Source organism: Lutjanus erythropterus, chromosome 2 (genome assembly GCF_056507025.1).
Source record: "Lutjanus erythropterus isolate fLutEry1 chromosome 2, fLutEry1.hap2, whole genome shotgun sequence".
Classification (NCBI taxonomy): Eukaryota; Metazoa; Chordata; class Actinopteri; order Lutjaniformes; family Lutjanidae; genus Lutjanus; species Lutjanus erythropterus.
Window position 1 is genome coordinate 6,760,073 of NC_139318.1, and position 19,235 is coordinate 6,779,307.

At 37.9% G+C, this 19,235-nt stretch overlaps 1 protein-coding gene across 1 annotated transcript in view; it reads right to left on the reverse strand.

Moving 5' to 3' along the window:
* epha8 (eph receptor A8) overlaps window positions 1-19,235 on the reverse strand; it is a 205,845-nt gene that overhangs the window by 14,018 nt on the left and 172,592 nt on the right. Inside the window, exons 11-16 of the mRNA XM_084727044.1 lie at window positions 17,909-18,041; window positions 10,288-10,355; window positions 9,850-9,975; window positions 8,267-8,452; window positions 5,539-5,600; window positions 2,054-2,263 (exon numbers count right to left, since the gene is read on the reverse strand). Coding sequence (XP_084583170.1) covers window positions 2,054-2,263; window positions 5,539-5,600; window positions 8,267-8,452; window positions 9,850-9,975; window positions 10,288-10,355; window positions 17,909-18,041 — 785 coding nt within the window. The remainder of the gene's footprint in view (window positions 1-2,053; window positions 2,264-5,538; window positions 5,601-8,266; window positions 8,453-9,849; window positions 9,976-10,287; window positions 10,356-17,908; window positions 18,042-19,235) is intronic.

Here is a 19,235-nt window from a genome sequence, read left to right on the forward strand (position 1 = left end):
GCACGGCACAGAGACTCCGATCAGCGCTGCCAGCAGCCCGACAGGAAACGTGATCCGTGTTCGGCTGGAATTTTAGAACTGAACTATGAGTGGAACGCACACTTTAAAAATACTACAAAATTTCAAATGAAAGGAAAAGTTACAGTTTTATATGTTTTTAAGTAACTAATTTATTTTTTTTATATTTCTGACATTCCTCCATGTACCACTAGCAGTACATGTACCACAGTTTGAGAATCTAAGGTCTAATATTTATCAATTCGACTGACTCCAGTATAGCCTAAAGCCCTTGTAAACCCAAATCCACCATAGTCTTCTAACCATGTCATTTAGGGTCTCATGTATGTCCATAATAATAAGCATATGATAAGTATTAGAAATAAGATTTAATCCAAATGAAATCAATTTTTTTTGTCTTGGGCTTGTATGTGCCCAAAGATTTCTAACAAAAATGATGCAATTAATTTCACAAACCAATCATAAAACATCCATGCCAGTTGCTATGTGATCACAACAAAACTTCTTCTCCAGCTGCTGCAGCTGCTCTCTGAGTCTGAGCCAACTCAACAACATGATATCACTCTTTTAACACAAACAGTGGTTTAACCTGAAAGCGCAAATCAATATCAGTTTAAGTGTACGCTATATTTAGAACATTTTCCCCGCTTTACTTTGGTGTTAGACAATCTTTACCCAGAACAAACTGAAGCTGCTGTCTTTGCTTTCTTCAGTCATTTTCATTTTCCTTTGCAAGTCAAGTTAGTTCAAAGAAGAACAATAACTAACTAACAAACAAACACAAACTGCTGCATCTCCTGTGAGATAAAAAGATGGTGTTAGTCACTGGAGTCTGGTGACTGTAAGGAGAGACAAGATGGCCAGTGACAGTTTCTCACTGGAAAATGCTGCCTGACAACAAAGTAAAGTGGTAAACATTATGGTCCTTTGTTTAGGTGCTAAAGTAGGTTTTGCTGCTGCCTGCATCTACAGCGGTCCACGTCAGGACATCACTTAGCTTCTGTGTTTGGACTCTGGAGACAGCTGTCAATCAAACACGAGCTGACCCGCCCACACACTCTTGAAAAATGGTCTAAACAGCAAAATTAGCTGTTTTTGAACCAGGTTTTCTAATAATCACGAACGTTGCTCTTCATTCAGATGTTTGTGGATATTTACTGACAAAATAAACTTTAATATCATATATGTATTTTTACTATTTTAAGCCAAGTTTTCAGAGGCTTCAATGAGAAGTACCAACCATGACAGGTAAACTGACCTTCACGTATAAAACGGTTGGTGGAATGTCCCTTTAAAGGACAATATCAAATTAAGTTTAGGTATCCAAATTGGTATTTTGAGAGAAAAAGTCAGATTGGTGCATTTCTTTCCTTCTATTTGTTGCTATCAGTGGTATTATGGGAAATGTAGGATCCAGCCTTTTGGAGTTTTCACCCATACTAATGGCTAAAGTAAAGGATGGAAGTGCATTAGTAAATTGCTGCAGTGCCCCTTAAAAATCTGCATGGAACTCATTGTGATCATTCTTATTAGGGTTGAAAGATTTTGACAGAAAATCTAATTGCGATATGATTTGCGATATTAGAGGTAGTGATCATTTTTCATCATTATTCTTAACATGTTAAAATGACCATGGTGTGATCTTTGTGCAGGAATCTGCGACAAATTTAGATTTTTTTTAAAGTTAAGAATCTGATTTGTAAGGCAGGACATCTCTGCCTCACAACATTCATTCATTTAAAAGTTTTTTGACACATTTTGCCTTTAATATTGCACCAATGTGAAAATTAAAAATTGAAAATTGCAATTTTGATCAAATTTCAGCCCTAATTCTTATGCTGTGGCCATAACTTTGACATATAACATCTTTGTGCATTGTAGTTGGCTTTGCAGTCTCATCACATGATTGGCCTGACACTGACCAAGAATTGTGTGCATGTGTCTGAATGTGTGTGTGTGTGTGTGTGTGTGTGTGTGTGTGTGTGTGTGTGTGTGTGTGTGCTACGTTAATGCTTGCCTCGATGTGAAAACTCACACTGGTGGTGTATGCGGCGTCGGGGTCGTCCTCCAGCACCCGGGACAGGCCGAAGTCAGACACCTTACACACCAGGTTGCTGTTGACCAGGATGTTGCGGGCAGCCAGGTCTCTGTGGATGTAGCCCAGGTCAGACAGGTAGGTCATCCCGGCCGCGATGCCGCGCAGCAACCCCACCAGCTGGATGATGGTGAACTGGCCGTCGTGCCTCTACGGGAAAGGTAGAAACGGAAAGGGAGAGAATGATCAGGAAGGAGGAAGCATAGAGAGAGTTCTTTTTTTAAGGGCAGATCAAAAAACGTGATGGTATGGCAGCGGAACAGATGAGCAGAGTGATAACAGACAAGATTTCAATCAAGATAGAGAAGAGAGTAAAGATAAGAGAATAAAACATGACAGGGATTTGCTTTTAAGTAATAATCCACGTATTTTCATATAAGCAAATACTGGAGCTGTTTGACATTGTCAATGTAATACAATGTTAAATCAACTTATATCTTGTTAAAGAAAACTTTCACATTGCTGCTCTAAACCACTGCTGCCTTTCTCCTGCAACAATACTCCGACTCAGAGGAAGCTCTCCCGTGGAAAACAGGTATCGTCAAGTTTGGAGGTTATTACATTTTCACGTAAATGGAAGAATTCTGTGTTCCTGGATGTGTCGAAAAAATCATCCAACCATGGAGGCTCATCATGAAGCCTGTGCCTGAGACACCCAGAGAGGCAGCTGGCACACCCCAAAATCAGATGCAGAATAAATGCACAGTTATAGCTTTACTAAAACATATTATTTGAAGCTATTTATTATTGTACATTTTAAAAGAGTCTACGCTAATTTTCATGAAACAAACAAACAACAAAAAAGAAAACAACGCACAGCCTGCCAACCAATCAAATTTATACAAGCTGATATATGTGCAAGCAGCCATGACCCCAGCGAGCATCATGGGAGATGATGGCAGTGCAACCTCTGCAGCTAATGCTAGAATTCTTTGGAGCAGACCTGGGCAAAGTGTGGCTAGCTGAAAGGTTTCATGTAGCCCACAAGGCCATCAAGGCAATTAAAAATCTAGCAAAGACAGTCAGTAGCATTTTACTCAGCATTAAACCATTGTCAGACCTTTATTTTGAAAGGGGTCAGTGCTGTGTTCATTGGTAATAATAATGAACTGCGTCTTTTATGTTAAACTGTAACTTTATTTACTCTGTGCTGTGCATCCATGTTGTTTATGTTGTTTTTCTTCTACTGTTGCTGCTACTATCACTGCAACCTGAATGCAGCCTGCATGCTTTCCTCTAAAAAAAAAAGCATCAAGTTTTGGACATTACCAACAAAATAATAGTCTACAATTCATCAGGGCAGTTCAGAAAGGGTGATCAACATATATAAAACACTTCTGACCATTCCATTTGGCCATTATTAGGACCTTATATCCTTTGTGTCTGGCCCACAACAGCCTGATCAATTTCTCATGTGGCCCCGCATTAAAAAATAATTGCGTACTGCTGCTTTAGAGGCTAAACAGCCTCTTGTTTGAAAGAGAACTTACAGAGTCTTTGGAGTCTAATGAAAAACTTGAATCATTTAAAGAAAAGTAATGCTATAATCTGTAAACCTGCACAGGTGGTCTTTGTCCCAATAAAATTTTTTGTAAATGTCATAGTATTGCCTAGTAGTTATCTGCTTGTAGGTCCATTTTGTTTTATTTGATAAGCCTATGTAAAGAACCAATCAAAGGATGGACTGCAGCAAAACAAAAGCATGTGTTATGGCTGTGATGTATGCAAGCCTATGTGGAAAATAATGTATGTTTTGTGGAGTGGAGTTGTGGAGTTGTAGAGAAACATAGATGTGACACATTCAGTTTCTCTGATACACGTCCACTTGATTATCAAAACAATGGCATCTTAAATCTTAAATCAGAGCTTTTTCACCAGGACAGGGACGTTAAACAATTATAGCCATCTTATCTTAACAGGGCAGGATTACCCCTAGCTGTGTTCCAATCTAACTGTTGAGGGCATTTGAAGTTCTGAAGTTTTGAAATGTCACAAAAAACGAAGAAAAAAAACAAAACAAAAACAAAAATGAGAGAGAACGTGTTTTCAGTGTGTTTCCATCAACTGGTTTGGACCAAATAAACTAGGGTACACAAAGCATAGTTTTAAACATTTTAAAAGCAAAATTATATGGACATAATGTTTTTGTTTGTTTGCTTTTTTACATTTTCATTTATCATTTTTGCATCCATAATGATTCTTAGATTTTCCAGTTGTACAAAACAAGTAGTCTATACAACAAACAAAAAGACAACTTTTAATATTTTGCCAACTAAATGTGCGCCATAGCTTACATCTCTTCTTAAGTCTCTGTGGATGTGAATGTGGAAGATAGTATAGAGAATTTAATAGTTACTGCTCCAAAAACACTTTCTATTTTTTCTTTTGGTCAAAACGTTTTTTTCAAGAGGAAAGATTGCAGAACCCTGGTTTAGTCAGAAGTTGGCAAACTGGGCTACGTTAATAAAGTAGAAGAGAAGACGAAGAAGAGTCGAAGAAGCAGAGATTGTTAAATGGAAAAGAAAGAAAACCAGTGGTCTGCCAACATCCAATAAACCTGAAAGAAGAAGAAGAAAAAGAAGAAATGGCCCCTTGGTCATCTACGAGAAGGGTCTTTAAATTTTTTTTTTTTTAAATTGGGGAAGTTGTAATCTTCTTCTTCTTTCATTGCGTAAATGTTCGCTACATCAGAACTTATTTGTTCTGCTTTGTGTTACAATCTCCCATTAAGTGTGTTAACTCCTTTTCAAAAAAGGCAAAAACCACCTGAGGTTTGTGTTGTTTCTAATGCGATTCCGAGGCCCACCTCCAGTCATGTTTTAAACAAGAAATAATAAATTGTGTCTAATAGTTTTTTTTTGCTTTTTTTTGCAAAATAAGTTCAAACATTGTGTAAAAATGGCTTACATATCATTCTACACCTTGCCTTCATTTACTATTCAAAGATTCATGAATATGAAAATAGTCCACAAACCCCCAAACCTTCACCTAAGTATCTCCTCTACATCCGTGTTCCCCTGTGGGTTGGGCATCACTGCTGATGATGTGTACACCCTCAATTAACAGGATTGGTTCCTTTGGTTTATGACATCACATACCCAGCCTGACTGGATCCAGTTTTTGAGACTGCCCTCGCTCACTGCAGTTTCAAAGCAAGAAATGCTCAGACATGGTGTTTACTGTCTATTTGGCTCCTGACATGTCTTGTAACAAATGAAAAACACCACATGGAAATGTTAACAAAGTTAAACACATGATTTTCATTGGACAGCATCTTTAAAATTATGCATAAAATATGCTGATGGAAGCACAACAACTTAGTCATTAACAGACAACTGAAAAAGAACTTAATAAAGGAAAAATAGATCAAATTAAAAGCAAATAGGAATTTTCAATACCCTTCAACTGAAAGTTTCAATACCAACCCTGAGGAAGGAGTCCAGAGAACCGTTCTCCATGTACTCTGTGATGATCATCACCGGCTTACCTGAGGAGACAAACAGGAACTTTTCAGAATCTTTCTCACCATTTATTATATGGCATTGTCAAATGCTTGATTCTGATTGGTCAATAAGGTCTGTTATTTCTGTATAGCAGAGTGTTGCTATGGACGTTGTTCTGATCAACTCTGGAGGATCGTGTCCTGTCATATCAATCCGCAGAAAGACGTCTACACCCTGCGGCAAGTAACCATTAGTTTTCTGTTGCTCCATCAGAAAAAAACTGACTTTGGATTCATTTTTAATGGCTGAAGAGTCTCCAGTAAAGAAAAGAAGAGGAGAGGAAAACAGCACAGAGAAAGAAAGAGAGGTGAAAAGACACAAGGAGCTGGACGACAAGGAAACTGACAAAATTGAAGAAGACAGACATGAAATAAATACTATACAGAACACGGTATGGGCCATGACTGTGAAATGTTCAGTTTAATGTGAATTATAATGCTAAGTAGGCTCATCTTTGCTTTGGAGTTACCGTTGCTATGGACGCAGTTCAAACTGTAGAAACAAACCGACTATTTTTTCAAGCGGAAGCAATGAAATCTTTTCTAAATCAGTAAAATCCTATTTAAATCATCATTTTATGTCAAACTTTTGATTTCTTTAGTAAGTAGCCGTGTAATAAGTGGGATAATGTAGGACTCTTCCACTTCACGCCGGGGTCCTTCATCACCCTGTTGGGGTTTATTTCTCTATAGTGACGTCTTCTACTCCACCCCTCCCTACCATACACTCATTTTTTATATTTTTAAGGGGGAGGCAGGGGATATCAGATCAACAGTTTAAGCACACACACAAAAGACACAAAGGGATGGAACACATAGTGTGTAAACTGAGGATTAATTTGAGATTCGGCTCAATAAAATTCTGCTCAATAAATCTGTAAACATTGTGTTTTTCTCCGTTCAGGCCATAATCAAATTTTGAGAGTTCAGAGTATGTAAGGCCTTAGAACATTATGACAGAAGTATATCATGGTCTTTCTCATATTCTTTCTTATAATCATGTCTCATAAGGTGTTGTAGAAATTTTGGGGTCGATATAATTTATTACACAGATCTGGTGATAAAATGTAGCATTTTTTGACTACTGTAGAATTTATTTAAAAAAGAAGAAATCCCTCAAAAATACCACATTAAGTCATCACGGCCTTCAGGAACAGGTTCCAGGTCTTTAGTTTGTTTGTCAAGTTTCATAAGGCTGTGATTTTCCCAAAGGTCACTATAGGACATTCTATACAGAGAAGTCAAGTTACGAAAGATGGCCTCACTACTAGGAAATGGCTGCTACACATCGTCACATATAAACACAGCAGGGCTCACTGAACCCACAAGAGTCTCAGTCTTCCTGTCAGACCCAGTTCATGATATTCTTACACTGTTTAGGAATCTCAGTGCAGGGATATTGAAACAAAATGCTTTTGTTTTTGCCAAAAACTGCATTGGACTGACATAAAGCGAGCATCTCTGTAAAGGGGAGATTCTTAGAACCATTTTTCATTCAGATATCTTGAAGTGAGACGTCAAGGGACTCCTTTGAAAATGGCCTTGCCATTTTTTCCCACTCCAGAATTTAGACTTTGGAGTGTCATTTAGGTGGCGTCCCGACAAGCTATCAAGACATGGATTGGTACCGATGGATTCCTTAGGTCATCTAGTTTGAGCCTCTGAAAGACAGTGATGTCAGCCATAAAAATGACTACAAGTTAAGTACCCTGGCATTTTCCTAAATCTTTTCCTGTCTCTTTTCCCATAGAAGTCCCCAAGGAGGCCTTTTCCTCTAAACTCTTCAGCCCAAGTCCTCCTCAAAATAACTATGGGTGTACTTTAACAAAATGTTGAGGGAGAGCATCAGTTCTGAGTCAAGAGAAGAGCTCTCAGGTACTAACGAGGAAAAGTGCAAAAGTTGCAACAGCTTTACACAGATAGTCTATAACCTGCGTGACATTATACATCGAGTTAAACAAAGTTCATGACATCGTCTAAAAGTGTGTATTTACTGTTCATTTTCATGCTCATGCTTAGATTTTCTGCCCTGAAAATGGCTTTATGCTTAGACAGCGATGCCGTTAAGGTCACCAAGTGCCAGAGGGGGGCACCTCGACAGCCTCTCACAGCTCTACCTGCTGCATTAATAAACTCCGTGGTGATGACCTCATCCTCGACCAGCGTTACTATCTTTCAGACGCTGTAGTAAGCCTGTAGTAAGAACTTAGGAATCCATTCCTACCGCAACATGTCATGCTAATTTAGGAAGGAAAGGAAAACATGATGTTCCTAAGTTAGGCTAAGATTTTGCTAACATTAGCTAATTTAAGATGTAAATATATGGGGCTTTTACAGGTCCTTTAGCTAAGATTGCTCAACTGTCATTGGAGCACAGAGTCAAAAGGGGTGGGACTTAATGTGTGAAGATGTCAGTCCATATAGAAGCAATTTTGAGACTGTTTTTTGAAACTTAACCACTCTGTAAAATGACCTGTTATGACCTCTAGGAATCACAGTTTCATGAGATTTCACAACCATGAACTAGAGACTTGCAGTGTTCAGACAGTACATGGCTTCCTTAGGTATACTAACAATATGTAATTACACTTAGGGCATCAAAACCGCCAGCAGTGGCCCTACACTTTTATATGGTATTAGCATCAGCGTACTCTGTGTTACCACTCCCTCCAGACGGATGACGTTTGGGTGGTCGAACTGGGCCATGATGGACGCCTCCGCCAGAAAGTCCCTCTTCTGCTTTTCTGTGTATCCCGCTTTCAGGGTCTTCAGGGCCACTGGGATGTCTCTTTTCCCCGGGAGTCTCATGCGTCCATAGCACACCTCCCCAAACTCCCCTAAAAATAAAAAGGACATTCAACCTTGAGATTTATTCCACTGTATTCACCACCAACTCTTCTTCACACTAGAACAGCCAAGGCGGTCATTTTGACCTTTTTCAAAATTTATATGTGCAATAACTTTGTTGAATTAAAAAAACAATGCTGCTGGTACCTGACTTTTCCTAAAAGTGTCTGTATTTTCCTTTAAAATCTTTTTTAATCTAAATTACACAAAATACAAGAAAATGTGTTCAGTTTTATCTATTTGGGTCATACTGACCCACAGAAACTGCTACTGTTACTTTTGCACAGTTGGAGATGCATCCTGGTTGCTATGACAACTGACAACTATCATTAACTCTGTCAATAAAACTTCGCAAATAATATCAATTTAAACTTCCCCAGCATTTAAATACAGATAATTAATAAATTAAACTCAATCACAAATAAAGTAGGGGAGACCAGGGACGGCTGTCACACTTTTTGTCTCAGCACCATTAACTCACTGAATTTTTTTGCTAAAGCTCTCAAATTTTCAAACAAAGTATTCTTACTTATTATAAATAGCAATATTTCCAACTTTTTTGGTTTTGCTTTTGTACTTGTTTCCAGCCTTTTCCCATAGGCTGTGATTATTTTTTATTTTTGTCATGATTCTAGGTGGAAATTTGTCATTATTAATGTTAAAATAACATGTTTATAATCTTGTAAAATACATTTAACTGTTTCTCGCTCTGAGTAATTCTAGATTAATCTAACATTTGAATCGGATCAAAAAGATAAACCAACAGGATAAATACACTAATCTCTTAATCTGGTATTTATCATGAGAGATAATAGAGGTTGTAAGTTAAAGGTTAAAATGATGCTCATGGGTGTTTTAGTATTTATGTAATTCTGGCACTTCTAGTGTTCAGCCGTAGTTATAAACGAGAATGTTAATTTTCTGGGTTAGATAAGAGAAATAAATCCATTTACAGGCTGTGTGTCTACATGTATGTGCAAAACTGGAAGTGAGCTAATCATCCATCAGCTTCTTTCTCATTAATTCTTATCTTGTGTGATTGCTGTTATTTGCTCAGTCCTATACTTTTTTTTTCTGTGTGTGTGTGTGTGTGTGTGTAGGAGTCATATTATCTGGCCCAGTGTATTGTGTGGCTGACACAGTGTTAGTATTCCCTGCCTGTCTGAGGAGCTTTGATTGACAGCCCCACGCAACGCTCTGATTCCGCTCTGCCATCCTCCTCTCTGCTGCACACCACAGCCTTTACACTGGCCAATGATTTTAAGTTAGCTCAGCCAATGATTCTCATTCTGTGTGTGTGTGTGTGTGTGTGTGTGTGTGTGTGTGTGTGTGTGTGTGTGTGTGAGTGTATGTGTGTGTGCTTGTGTGTGTAAGTTCATGGTTTTACCTGAACCAATGATTTTCTCTATTTTGATCCTGGAAGCTTCAATTTCTCGGGCAAACTCGTGGACCGCCTGGCAGGGGTCCTCGTATGTGTGCGGGTCGATATAGAACCTCGCGTCGGGGAATGACACTAAGATAAACAACATTAGCATTTGGTCACATATCTGAGAATGAGAGCAACATCACATCTGAGCCCCTGTCACCGGCATGGGTAGGGAGAACTTGATGAAAGGAGCAGACAGACAGAGGGAGAGAATAAACACTGTGTGTGTGTGTGTGTGTGTGTGTGGGGGGGGGGGGGGGTCCTGTAATCACTGCGAGTGTGATGAAAATTGTTTGCTCTGAGGATGAACTTTATTACACAGGGATGAAAACGCCACCTCTTCAAGGAACGCCATCTAATCTATTATTGGTGATAATTGAGGAATGGTGACGAACATACCGTGACCGTTCTGGTAATGCATCTTCTCCTCGTCGGAGTCCTGGAAGGCTTTGCTGTAGCCACAGTGTCTATACAAACACACACACACACGCAGACAGTCACCCAAACACACACACACGCACACACATAAACATACGGCGGGATGAATACAGGACAATAGTGAAACATTTGTACTATCAAACTCTACCCACAGCTCATAATTAATAAATCAATAACTGTTCATAATGAATTATTAACTTCAGCAGAGCTATTCATCACTTAGTAATACTCAGTTATTTATAAAGAACAAGCAGTCAATCTGTTCTCCCTGTTATTTACTGGAAGTTTTCCACTGGCAACAACACAGAGGAGGAAGAGGTCAAGAAATGCAACACCAATTCCAAAAAAGTTGGGTGTAAGGTGTAAATAAAGACAGAATACAATGATTTAGAAATCTTTTTTGAATACAGTACAAAACAAGATATATAATGTGCAACCTGATACACTTCATTGTTTTTTTGTAAGTATATACTCTGATTTCGATGCCTGCAACACGTTTCAAAAAAGGTGGGACAGACTGTGAAAGTTGTTTGGAACATCCCACAGGTTAACAGGTTGATCAGTAAGAGGTGACAGGATCATGGTTGGGTTTTAAAGGGGCATTCTCAAAAAAGAAGTTCAGCGCTGTTGGAAAAACTGCAAGGGCAAACAGTCCAACACTTTAAGAATGTTTCTCAGCACAAAACCACAGGAAGTTAGTGAGGAATATCATTAAAAGATTCTGAGAATACAGAGGAATCTCTGCATGTAAGGGGCAAGACTGAAAACCAACAATGAATACACGTGACCTTTGACCTCTCAGGCAGCACTGCATCAAAAACTGCATTTAAAAACCAACATACTGTATAAAGGATGCTACATGGGCAGTTTGGACACAGTTTGTCTCTGCATCTACAAATGCAAGTTAAGACTCTACCATACAAAGAGAAAGACAGATATCAGCAACATCCAAAAACGCTGCAGGTTTCTCTGGGCCCGATGGACTGTGTGTCCTCTGAGCTAAAGAGGAAAAGGACCATCCAGTATTGATGGATGTGATGGTATGGTATACAGGTGATAGTATACATACAGGTTTTATGCAGCCATACAGACAACGTCTTTTGCAGAGATGTCCCTGCTTATTTCAGCAAGACACATTCTGCTCGAGTTCCAACAGCGTGGTTTTGTAGTAAAAGAGTTCAGGTACTAGACTGACCTGCCTGCAGTCCAGACCTGTCTCCCATTGAAAATGTGTGGTGCATTAAGGGACCCCAGACTGTTGAGCACCTGAAATCATATTTCAGGCAAGAATGAGAAAGAATTTCACTTTCAAACTTCAAAAGAAAAGTGATGTAACCCAGCTTTTCTGGAATGAGTTGCAGGCATCAAATTCAGACTGAGTGTATATTTACAAAAACCATTATAGTTTATCAGTTTGAACATTAAATACTTCATACTTTATTCAGTTGAGTATGGGTCGAAAAGTTCATTGCGTATCTGTTTTTATTCAAGCTTTACATAACGTATAATTTTTTGGAACTGGGGCTGTAGAACTGTTTAAAGGTTTAGAAAATAATTGTGGAATGATGATTCCCTCACATATCACGGTGTTCAGATATAGAATTCCAAACTATAGAATATCAAGAGCTTGTTATCCTTAGACTTTTTAAATTAAAATTGTAATCACTGTCATTGTCATCTATTTATTTCTTGACATCTATACACAGATGTCTTGATTTTCTGCGTAGTTTTAAATCTATTTTTATGTTTTTATTGGATGTCGTTGTCTACAGATTTATTTGTTTTTCTGCTCAGTGTGTATGTTTCTTGTCATTTACTTTGCTTGAATTTGAGCAAATTATGTCTAATTATTTATCTGTTTCTTTCTTCATTCATCCTTAACAGCAGGGACGTCTTTATGCAGTCTTATATGGAAGCCAATTTTTTCCATCATAATTATGATATAAGGTCAAAATTATGAGCTAAAAAGTCCAAAATATGAGTTAAAATGGGATAATTGTGAGCTGAAATGTGGCAGAGAAAAATTGTGACTTTTTAACTAATTGTTCAGGTCATTTTAAAGTTATAATCTTATAATAAGGACTTTTTAACTCATTTGACTTTTAAGACAAAATTATGACTATTTAGCTCATAATTATGATTCAATATGGAGATATTTTTTTCTTTTACTGGCGGACCAGTGTGTACAAAAGCAAAACAGAACAACAGCAGCAACAACAACAACAACAAAATAAATAAATCAATATTTATGTTAGGAGGGCACAATACAGACATCTCAGGAGGGCGTTCAGGAGAGACGGGCAGAATGATTTAATGCCTGGTTCACACATACAGATTAAAAAGCGGCACTCTGTCTGTTGCTCCTGTAATGAGTCTGTGGCTTTCAGGCATCTTTAGCATCATATACTCAACTCCAACTGGACATTTTTTTCTAGGTTTCCATTAAGCTCCTGGTTGTACAGTGTGTTTAAAAAGTATGCTACAATAGTAATACTGAACTAGCATGATTAGCATTGTAGTCCTGTATGCACCTGAAACGTTCCATGTACAGTGTCGGGGATGCTGCTTTGAAACTGTATAGCTAATGCAGCTACAAGGTACTCTGAAGTGGATGTAGACTACAGAAAAACACACTAATCCTAACACTCAGAGGAAAGGAAAAGTTCAAAATAAGATCTACTCTTTGTCTAGCCAAAATCAAATCAAAGGTCAAATTAAAGCCATTGTGAGACTTTGACCATTTTCTCATTCTTCTTAAATTCGGCTCCTGAGAAATAGCCTTTGTCTTTCCTCAGCCTGAGACAAATTTTCAGCCCAACTGAAGATTAAAATGTTATTTTTTTGTCTCACTGCAAATAATAAGCTCTTGAGATAACAGTGAGATCCAAAGGAAAACTTGTCTGTCTTAAATGAGATCTTAAGTCTCTGTATGGTCATCAAAGAGAAACCTCTGAGACACTTATGAGCTCAGCAAAAGATCTCCTGCCTTTCTTTTGTTTTGCTCCTTTTTTCTCCTTAAGAAGGCTTCAGGAGAAGCAGGTGAGACTTCAGTGAGCTCAGAATAAGAATCTCATTCATTTCTCATAAGAGAAAGAACAGATAATTGTGAGAAACAAGATTTTCCTCTGGGTGGAGGCAGGGCAAAACGGTCACAAAATGTAATCTATTAGAGTCATGTTTTCATTTTTTTTGTGACACAAACCATAACTGTTAGACTAATTTATTATTCACCATCAGAATAAAGGTTTTGAGTAGCTTTAGGTGCCAAAACTACTTGGTTAGGGTTATGAAAAGATCATGATCATAGTTAAAATAATGGTTATTGGTGTCACATGGGAATCAAACACCAGTTTTCTGCTTCAAAGTCCCCAACTGTCTCACTCTGTGGACTTTCTTGCTCTCGCTTTATCCATCCTCATTACTTTCAAAGTCATGCTGGCTGTCACAAAAAATATTGACAGTTCGTGTCCATGTACACGGATCCATAGATAACATTTCGTGACCACTTCATAAACTGCTGTGATCCTGGGCTGAGGGGGGTTGGTGTGAAAACAGCTCGGTGCTTCAGTTTCCAGTGGGAATCAAAACAAGCACCGCCGGCTGTAGACTTCCTGTGTCTGTGCTGCTGGGTGCGCTTTGTGTCTTGAGTCTGTGTGTGTGAACGCTGGGTCAGGCCTCTTTAATCTGTTTGGATGTCGCTCTGTGCGGTCATTGCTGCTGCATTTCATTCATTCAGTCACTGAAATAATTTTTGCTTCAACATCACGCCCAAAAGGCACATTTTCTTTCTGTCTGTATGGTTACTTTAAAGGGATAGTTCACACAAAAATGAAAATTCACTCTATCACTCTCATGCCGATTGAAGGTCGAGGTTAGTTTTTCAGTCCACAAAACACTGCTGGACTTTCACAGGAAAACAGCGTTGCAGAATCTCCCAAACAAGATGGTGACGGATGGATTTTTCAAATGGAAAAAACAACCCAAAGAAAACATGCCTCCATACTGCTGGCATAATCCAAGTCTCCTAAAGTCCCCAACATGTTGATGCAAAAGATGTCATGTACACCATGCTTAGCTTGGAGGCACATTCGTGTGTGTGTGTATACTGTCTGAACTGGGTGTGTGTTGTGTGGTGGTGTGCAAATGCAAGTGAACCGCCGTTCACTCCACTTGTTTTCCTGTAAAACTCTGTTTTGTGGACTAAAAAACAAAACCCGACCTCTGGTTGGTATGAAAGTGAGTAGATAACGACTGAATTTTCTTTCTTTTTATTCTCCCTGTCCCTTTAAAAGACGAGGCTGGTGAGACATCCACACTGACAGTCCTTATGAACACTGTGTAATTCACAGACTTGTTCCAGCTACCACAGATTGAATTGGATGCTAACAACAAAGTCAAAACCAAGTGCTGCAGGTGACGGGACTGCTGCCAAATACTAATTCAGCCAGTCTTGGCAAATTGTCACATAAAGTGATGAGATGGAAACATAAAAGTCATTCATAACTCTTCATGCTAGTGTGCAATTCATTTTATCATTACTGTCTACACATACCTGCATAGTATTGCATTTTATTTTATTTTATAAAACATATATTATTATATTCCTAGATTGAACTTCACATCTTATCACTTATATTCTCTTTTTTACTGACATTTGTTTATGTTCATTTGTTGTGCATATGAAAAATAAAGTGCTAATTTACCTGATTTTCTTATTCTCATCTTATTCTTATTAATCACCTTATTTTTAAATTTTATTTATATATTACTTTATCTCTTTTACATGATTCTTTTTATTTGTGTTGTTTTAACTTTGAATTGAGTTGTTTTAAAGGAACAGTGCGTAGGATTTAGTGGCATCTAGCAGTGAGTTTGCAGATTGCAAACAGGTCTCACCCTCCCCTTCCAAGTGTGCAAAACATAGTTTGTCCTTTCTGGGCTTCTGTAGAAACATGGTGGCCTCAATGGAAAAGGACCTGTGCCCTCTGTAGAAACAAATGTTTCATTCTAAGGTAAATAAAACACAAAGATCCTTATTTTCAGGTAATTATAAACTAATGAAAACATACTTATCAATATTATATTCCAGTCCATATTCTACCCATAAATCCCTATAAATCTCACACACAGCACCTTGAATCTTCCCTTTTGTATTAAATGTATAAAACTGCCTTTTTTGATTTTTTCCAAGTATAAAAGTGCAGTTTAGTCAGTAGAGCAGAATCATTTCAGGTGATTAAACACTATTTCACCTGCAGTGCTGTTGGGTCGGCCTATTTTTTAATTATGATTCAGGTTTCCTTTCTGTATAAACTGTCAAACTACCCCTGGTGGTTCCTGTCAGAAGGAGTTGTTGGTTATTTCCTCATCTGTGTGACTGTAAGTTGGCCGGTGGCTCGTCTACATAACTGTATTCCTTAAGAGGGAACGTTTCAAAAAGACTTTCTCTGTCGATCCTCCATCTTGAATACAGTGGACTTTGCAGTCATGACAACATGATTCTGCCTGGATAACATCTTTAAATCCTCCAATGATCTTTTTTTCTCCTCAAACAGAATGGAAATGAAAAACTTAATATGCACTGAAGTATGAATTAATTAAGTGCAATGAAATTAATTATTCTCCGCAGCACTACAGAGATGTAAGTTGAAGACATCAAAAGGGAGAATGGGGGGGCTGATGGGATAAGTGGGAACGTTTGGCTTGCAAGCTACTGGACATGAATCAACATAATTAAATCCACTATGAGGTGGAAATTACGAGCTGGGAAATTAGCTAAATAAGACAGTGAGAGGACATGCAGAGATGAGAGAAGCTAAAGCATCAGCTTTCAACACTCCTCTCTACTCATCGTCCTCATTACTGATAGCAAAGCATGCAGATTATTTGTGCGCTGCGAGATTTTGAACATTTCAACATGACGAGGGGGACTAAAGGTATTTTAGCTTCTCAATCACGGGCTTAAACAAGATCCTTCTCTGTTCTCTGGAGAATATTTTTAGGCTTCACTCAGATTACAACAGAGAAGTAGTAGAAGTACAGATAATTCTGCAAAAAAAACCCCAAAACGATTAAGTAGAGGAAAAAGATGAGTAGAAGTACTGATTTGAAAAACAGACTCTGTAATGTAATTAGAGTATAAAAGTAAAAAGTCGTCCTCTGAAGGACATTTCTACCTGCTGTTTCTGTGCAAAGATAACTGAACCTCACTTTTTCTCTGTGGTCGAGTCTCCCTCACTTCTTTTACATGGTTTTCATCTTGTTACGTCTTATATGTTGTTTCTTATTGTCTTCAATGTATTTGTCTTGTTACATCTTTTATATCCTCTTTCATCTTTGTTTTTTGCATCCTGTTAAGTCTTTTAAGTTGTTTTCTTTGTGTTTAGTCTTTAACATAATTTTTACGTCATTTTTTTTAATATTCAGTCATTTTCGTCTTGTTATGTCTTTTACTTCACTTTAGTCTTGTTATGTAGTTTTTGTCTTGATACTTCTTTTAAGTAGTTTTTATTTTGTTACATCTCACCTGTCCTTTTCATCTTGTTATGTTGTTTTTGTCTTGTTAGGTCTTTTACATCATTTTCATCTTGTTTGGCTTTATTACGTCCTGGTAAGTCTTTTAAGTCATTTTCATTTTGTTTAGTCTTTTACGTCATTTTCGTCTTGTTATGTCCTTTATGTCCCTTTTTGTCTTGTTTCACCATTTTTGTTTTATTCCATCTTGTAAGTAATTTTCATCTTGTTTCATTGTTAATGTTGTTTCTGTCTTGTTACATCCTATACATCCTTTTCATCTGGTTAGCTCTTGTTATTTCTTGTTACGTCATTTTTGTCATATGTTAGGTCTTTTGTAGCTGTTTTCATCTTGTTTCATCTTCAGTGTTTGGTTTTTTCTTCGTCCTTTTCATCTTATGGGTTCTTGCTATGTTTTTTTTTGTCTTGTTATGTCATGTATGTTGTTTTGTTTTTCTAGTTACGTCATGTTGCATTATTTCGGTCATGTTACGTCTTTCACGTTGTATTTGTATCTTTTACGTCCTTTTTGTCTGGTTAGATCTTGTTTCATTGTTTTTGTCTTGTTACATCATTTATTTTTGTTTGTTATGTCTTTGATGTTGTTTTTTCCTTGTTTGTTGTTTTCATCTTGTTACATCTTTTACATTGTTTTTGTCTTGCTACATCTGTCACATGTGATATGCACTGATGGATACACTAAGGAATCTTCTTTCCTATATGTAATCGTTCCATCCATTTTGGTTGGGAAGACGGTGTACAATGATGCAAAATAAAATAAAAATCAATAATTCCCCTCACATGCATTAAAACTAACGTAACAAGCCTGTTTTGAAAATGTAAGGAGTAGAAAGTACAGATATTTGTGCTAAAATGTAGGGAGTAAAAGGAAAATAATGTCAGAAAAAACTATTGTACTTAGTTACTTCCCACCTCTGGATTACAACCCTACTTTCATTTTACTTGTAGCCAATAAGACATGTGGAAAAAGCAGGGAGAAAAACAGTGCACAAGCAACATTACACAAAGAGAGGCACGGTAGAGTAGTGTAAGAAAGTGTTCCACACACAGCAGCGATGGGTAGTGTGGTAAAGTGTAGCCTTGCCGTTTCCTGCAGATGATGATGGCCAGAAAGGTGACCAGGCCCGACACCAGGGCCATGCAGATCCAAATGATGCTCATGGTGTTGTAGCGCAGAGGAGCTGAAAACACACACACACACACACACAGACACACACACACACACACACACACACACGCACACACACAAACACGCTGTGTTAGCTGACAGGAAAAGGTGCCACCGACAGTGGAGAGCTTGCAGTTTACACTAACACACACGCTGACGCACACAGGCAAACACAGACGGCAGGTAGACTGTTCTTGGTCAAACAAGATAAACAAGAATTTGGAGCTTCATTAAAGAGCTCAGCATTTTCTAATTACCTCCTGTTTGCAGTTTGAATGTTTGTCTGCAGCATTATGGGGAGGAAATATTCAGCCAATGTTGTCATCTATTTGGAAAGATTGAAGGTTGTCTCAGACTTGTAAGTAATAAAGACTCTGCCTTTACATACACTGTTATAAAAACCTACATGCACATTTAAGATGTACTGTATGTTCAAAACATCACGGTGCTTTCGCAGTGGTATCTGTATACACCAGAGCTCCCCAGACTTTTTCAGCTCGAGAACCAAAAGAGAAATTTGGAGCATCCCCAGGACCCAGACTTACAAAAATACAACACATCAGGTCTCAATAATAAGGACTGCTTGCTGGCCTTTATGGTTTAAGTACTTTTTACTGCAAAAATGCTGCTTTCAACCTCTCAAATATTTCCTGCTTTTGTCCATTTACTACCATATTAAACTGAATATCTTTGGGTTTTAGACAAAACACAACATTTAAAGTGATCGACTGTGATGGATATTTTTCACTATTTCCTGACATTTTCTAGTCCCAGATTAAAAATGACAAGTAATGCTAGTCTTTGCTGGTATTTGATAACCTCTAACAAATAAAACAATTTGTACAGGGGCAAGTAAAAATTGATGTCAGGGAAGGCTGGAGGAAGATGCCTTCTCCTCTAGACTATGCTGCTTTGCCCAATCGTGCAAGTGAAACAAAACATGAACATTGAACATAAACACAACAAACTACGAAAATGTACATGAACATATGTGCAGATCTCCTCCTGGCAACTTGAAAAGAATATCTGGATGCAAACCCTTGTAATCACCAATATTTTCATTGATTTCTTTTCAAAATTAGTGAATGAATTCTTGAGTTCTGGCCAAAAATGTGTTGTGAAAATCTAATCACTTCATCCCTGAGTCCTAGGTACTAAATTTGAAAACTCTCCTCAAGTGTTCCTGAGATCGCATTCACAAGATTGG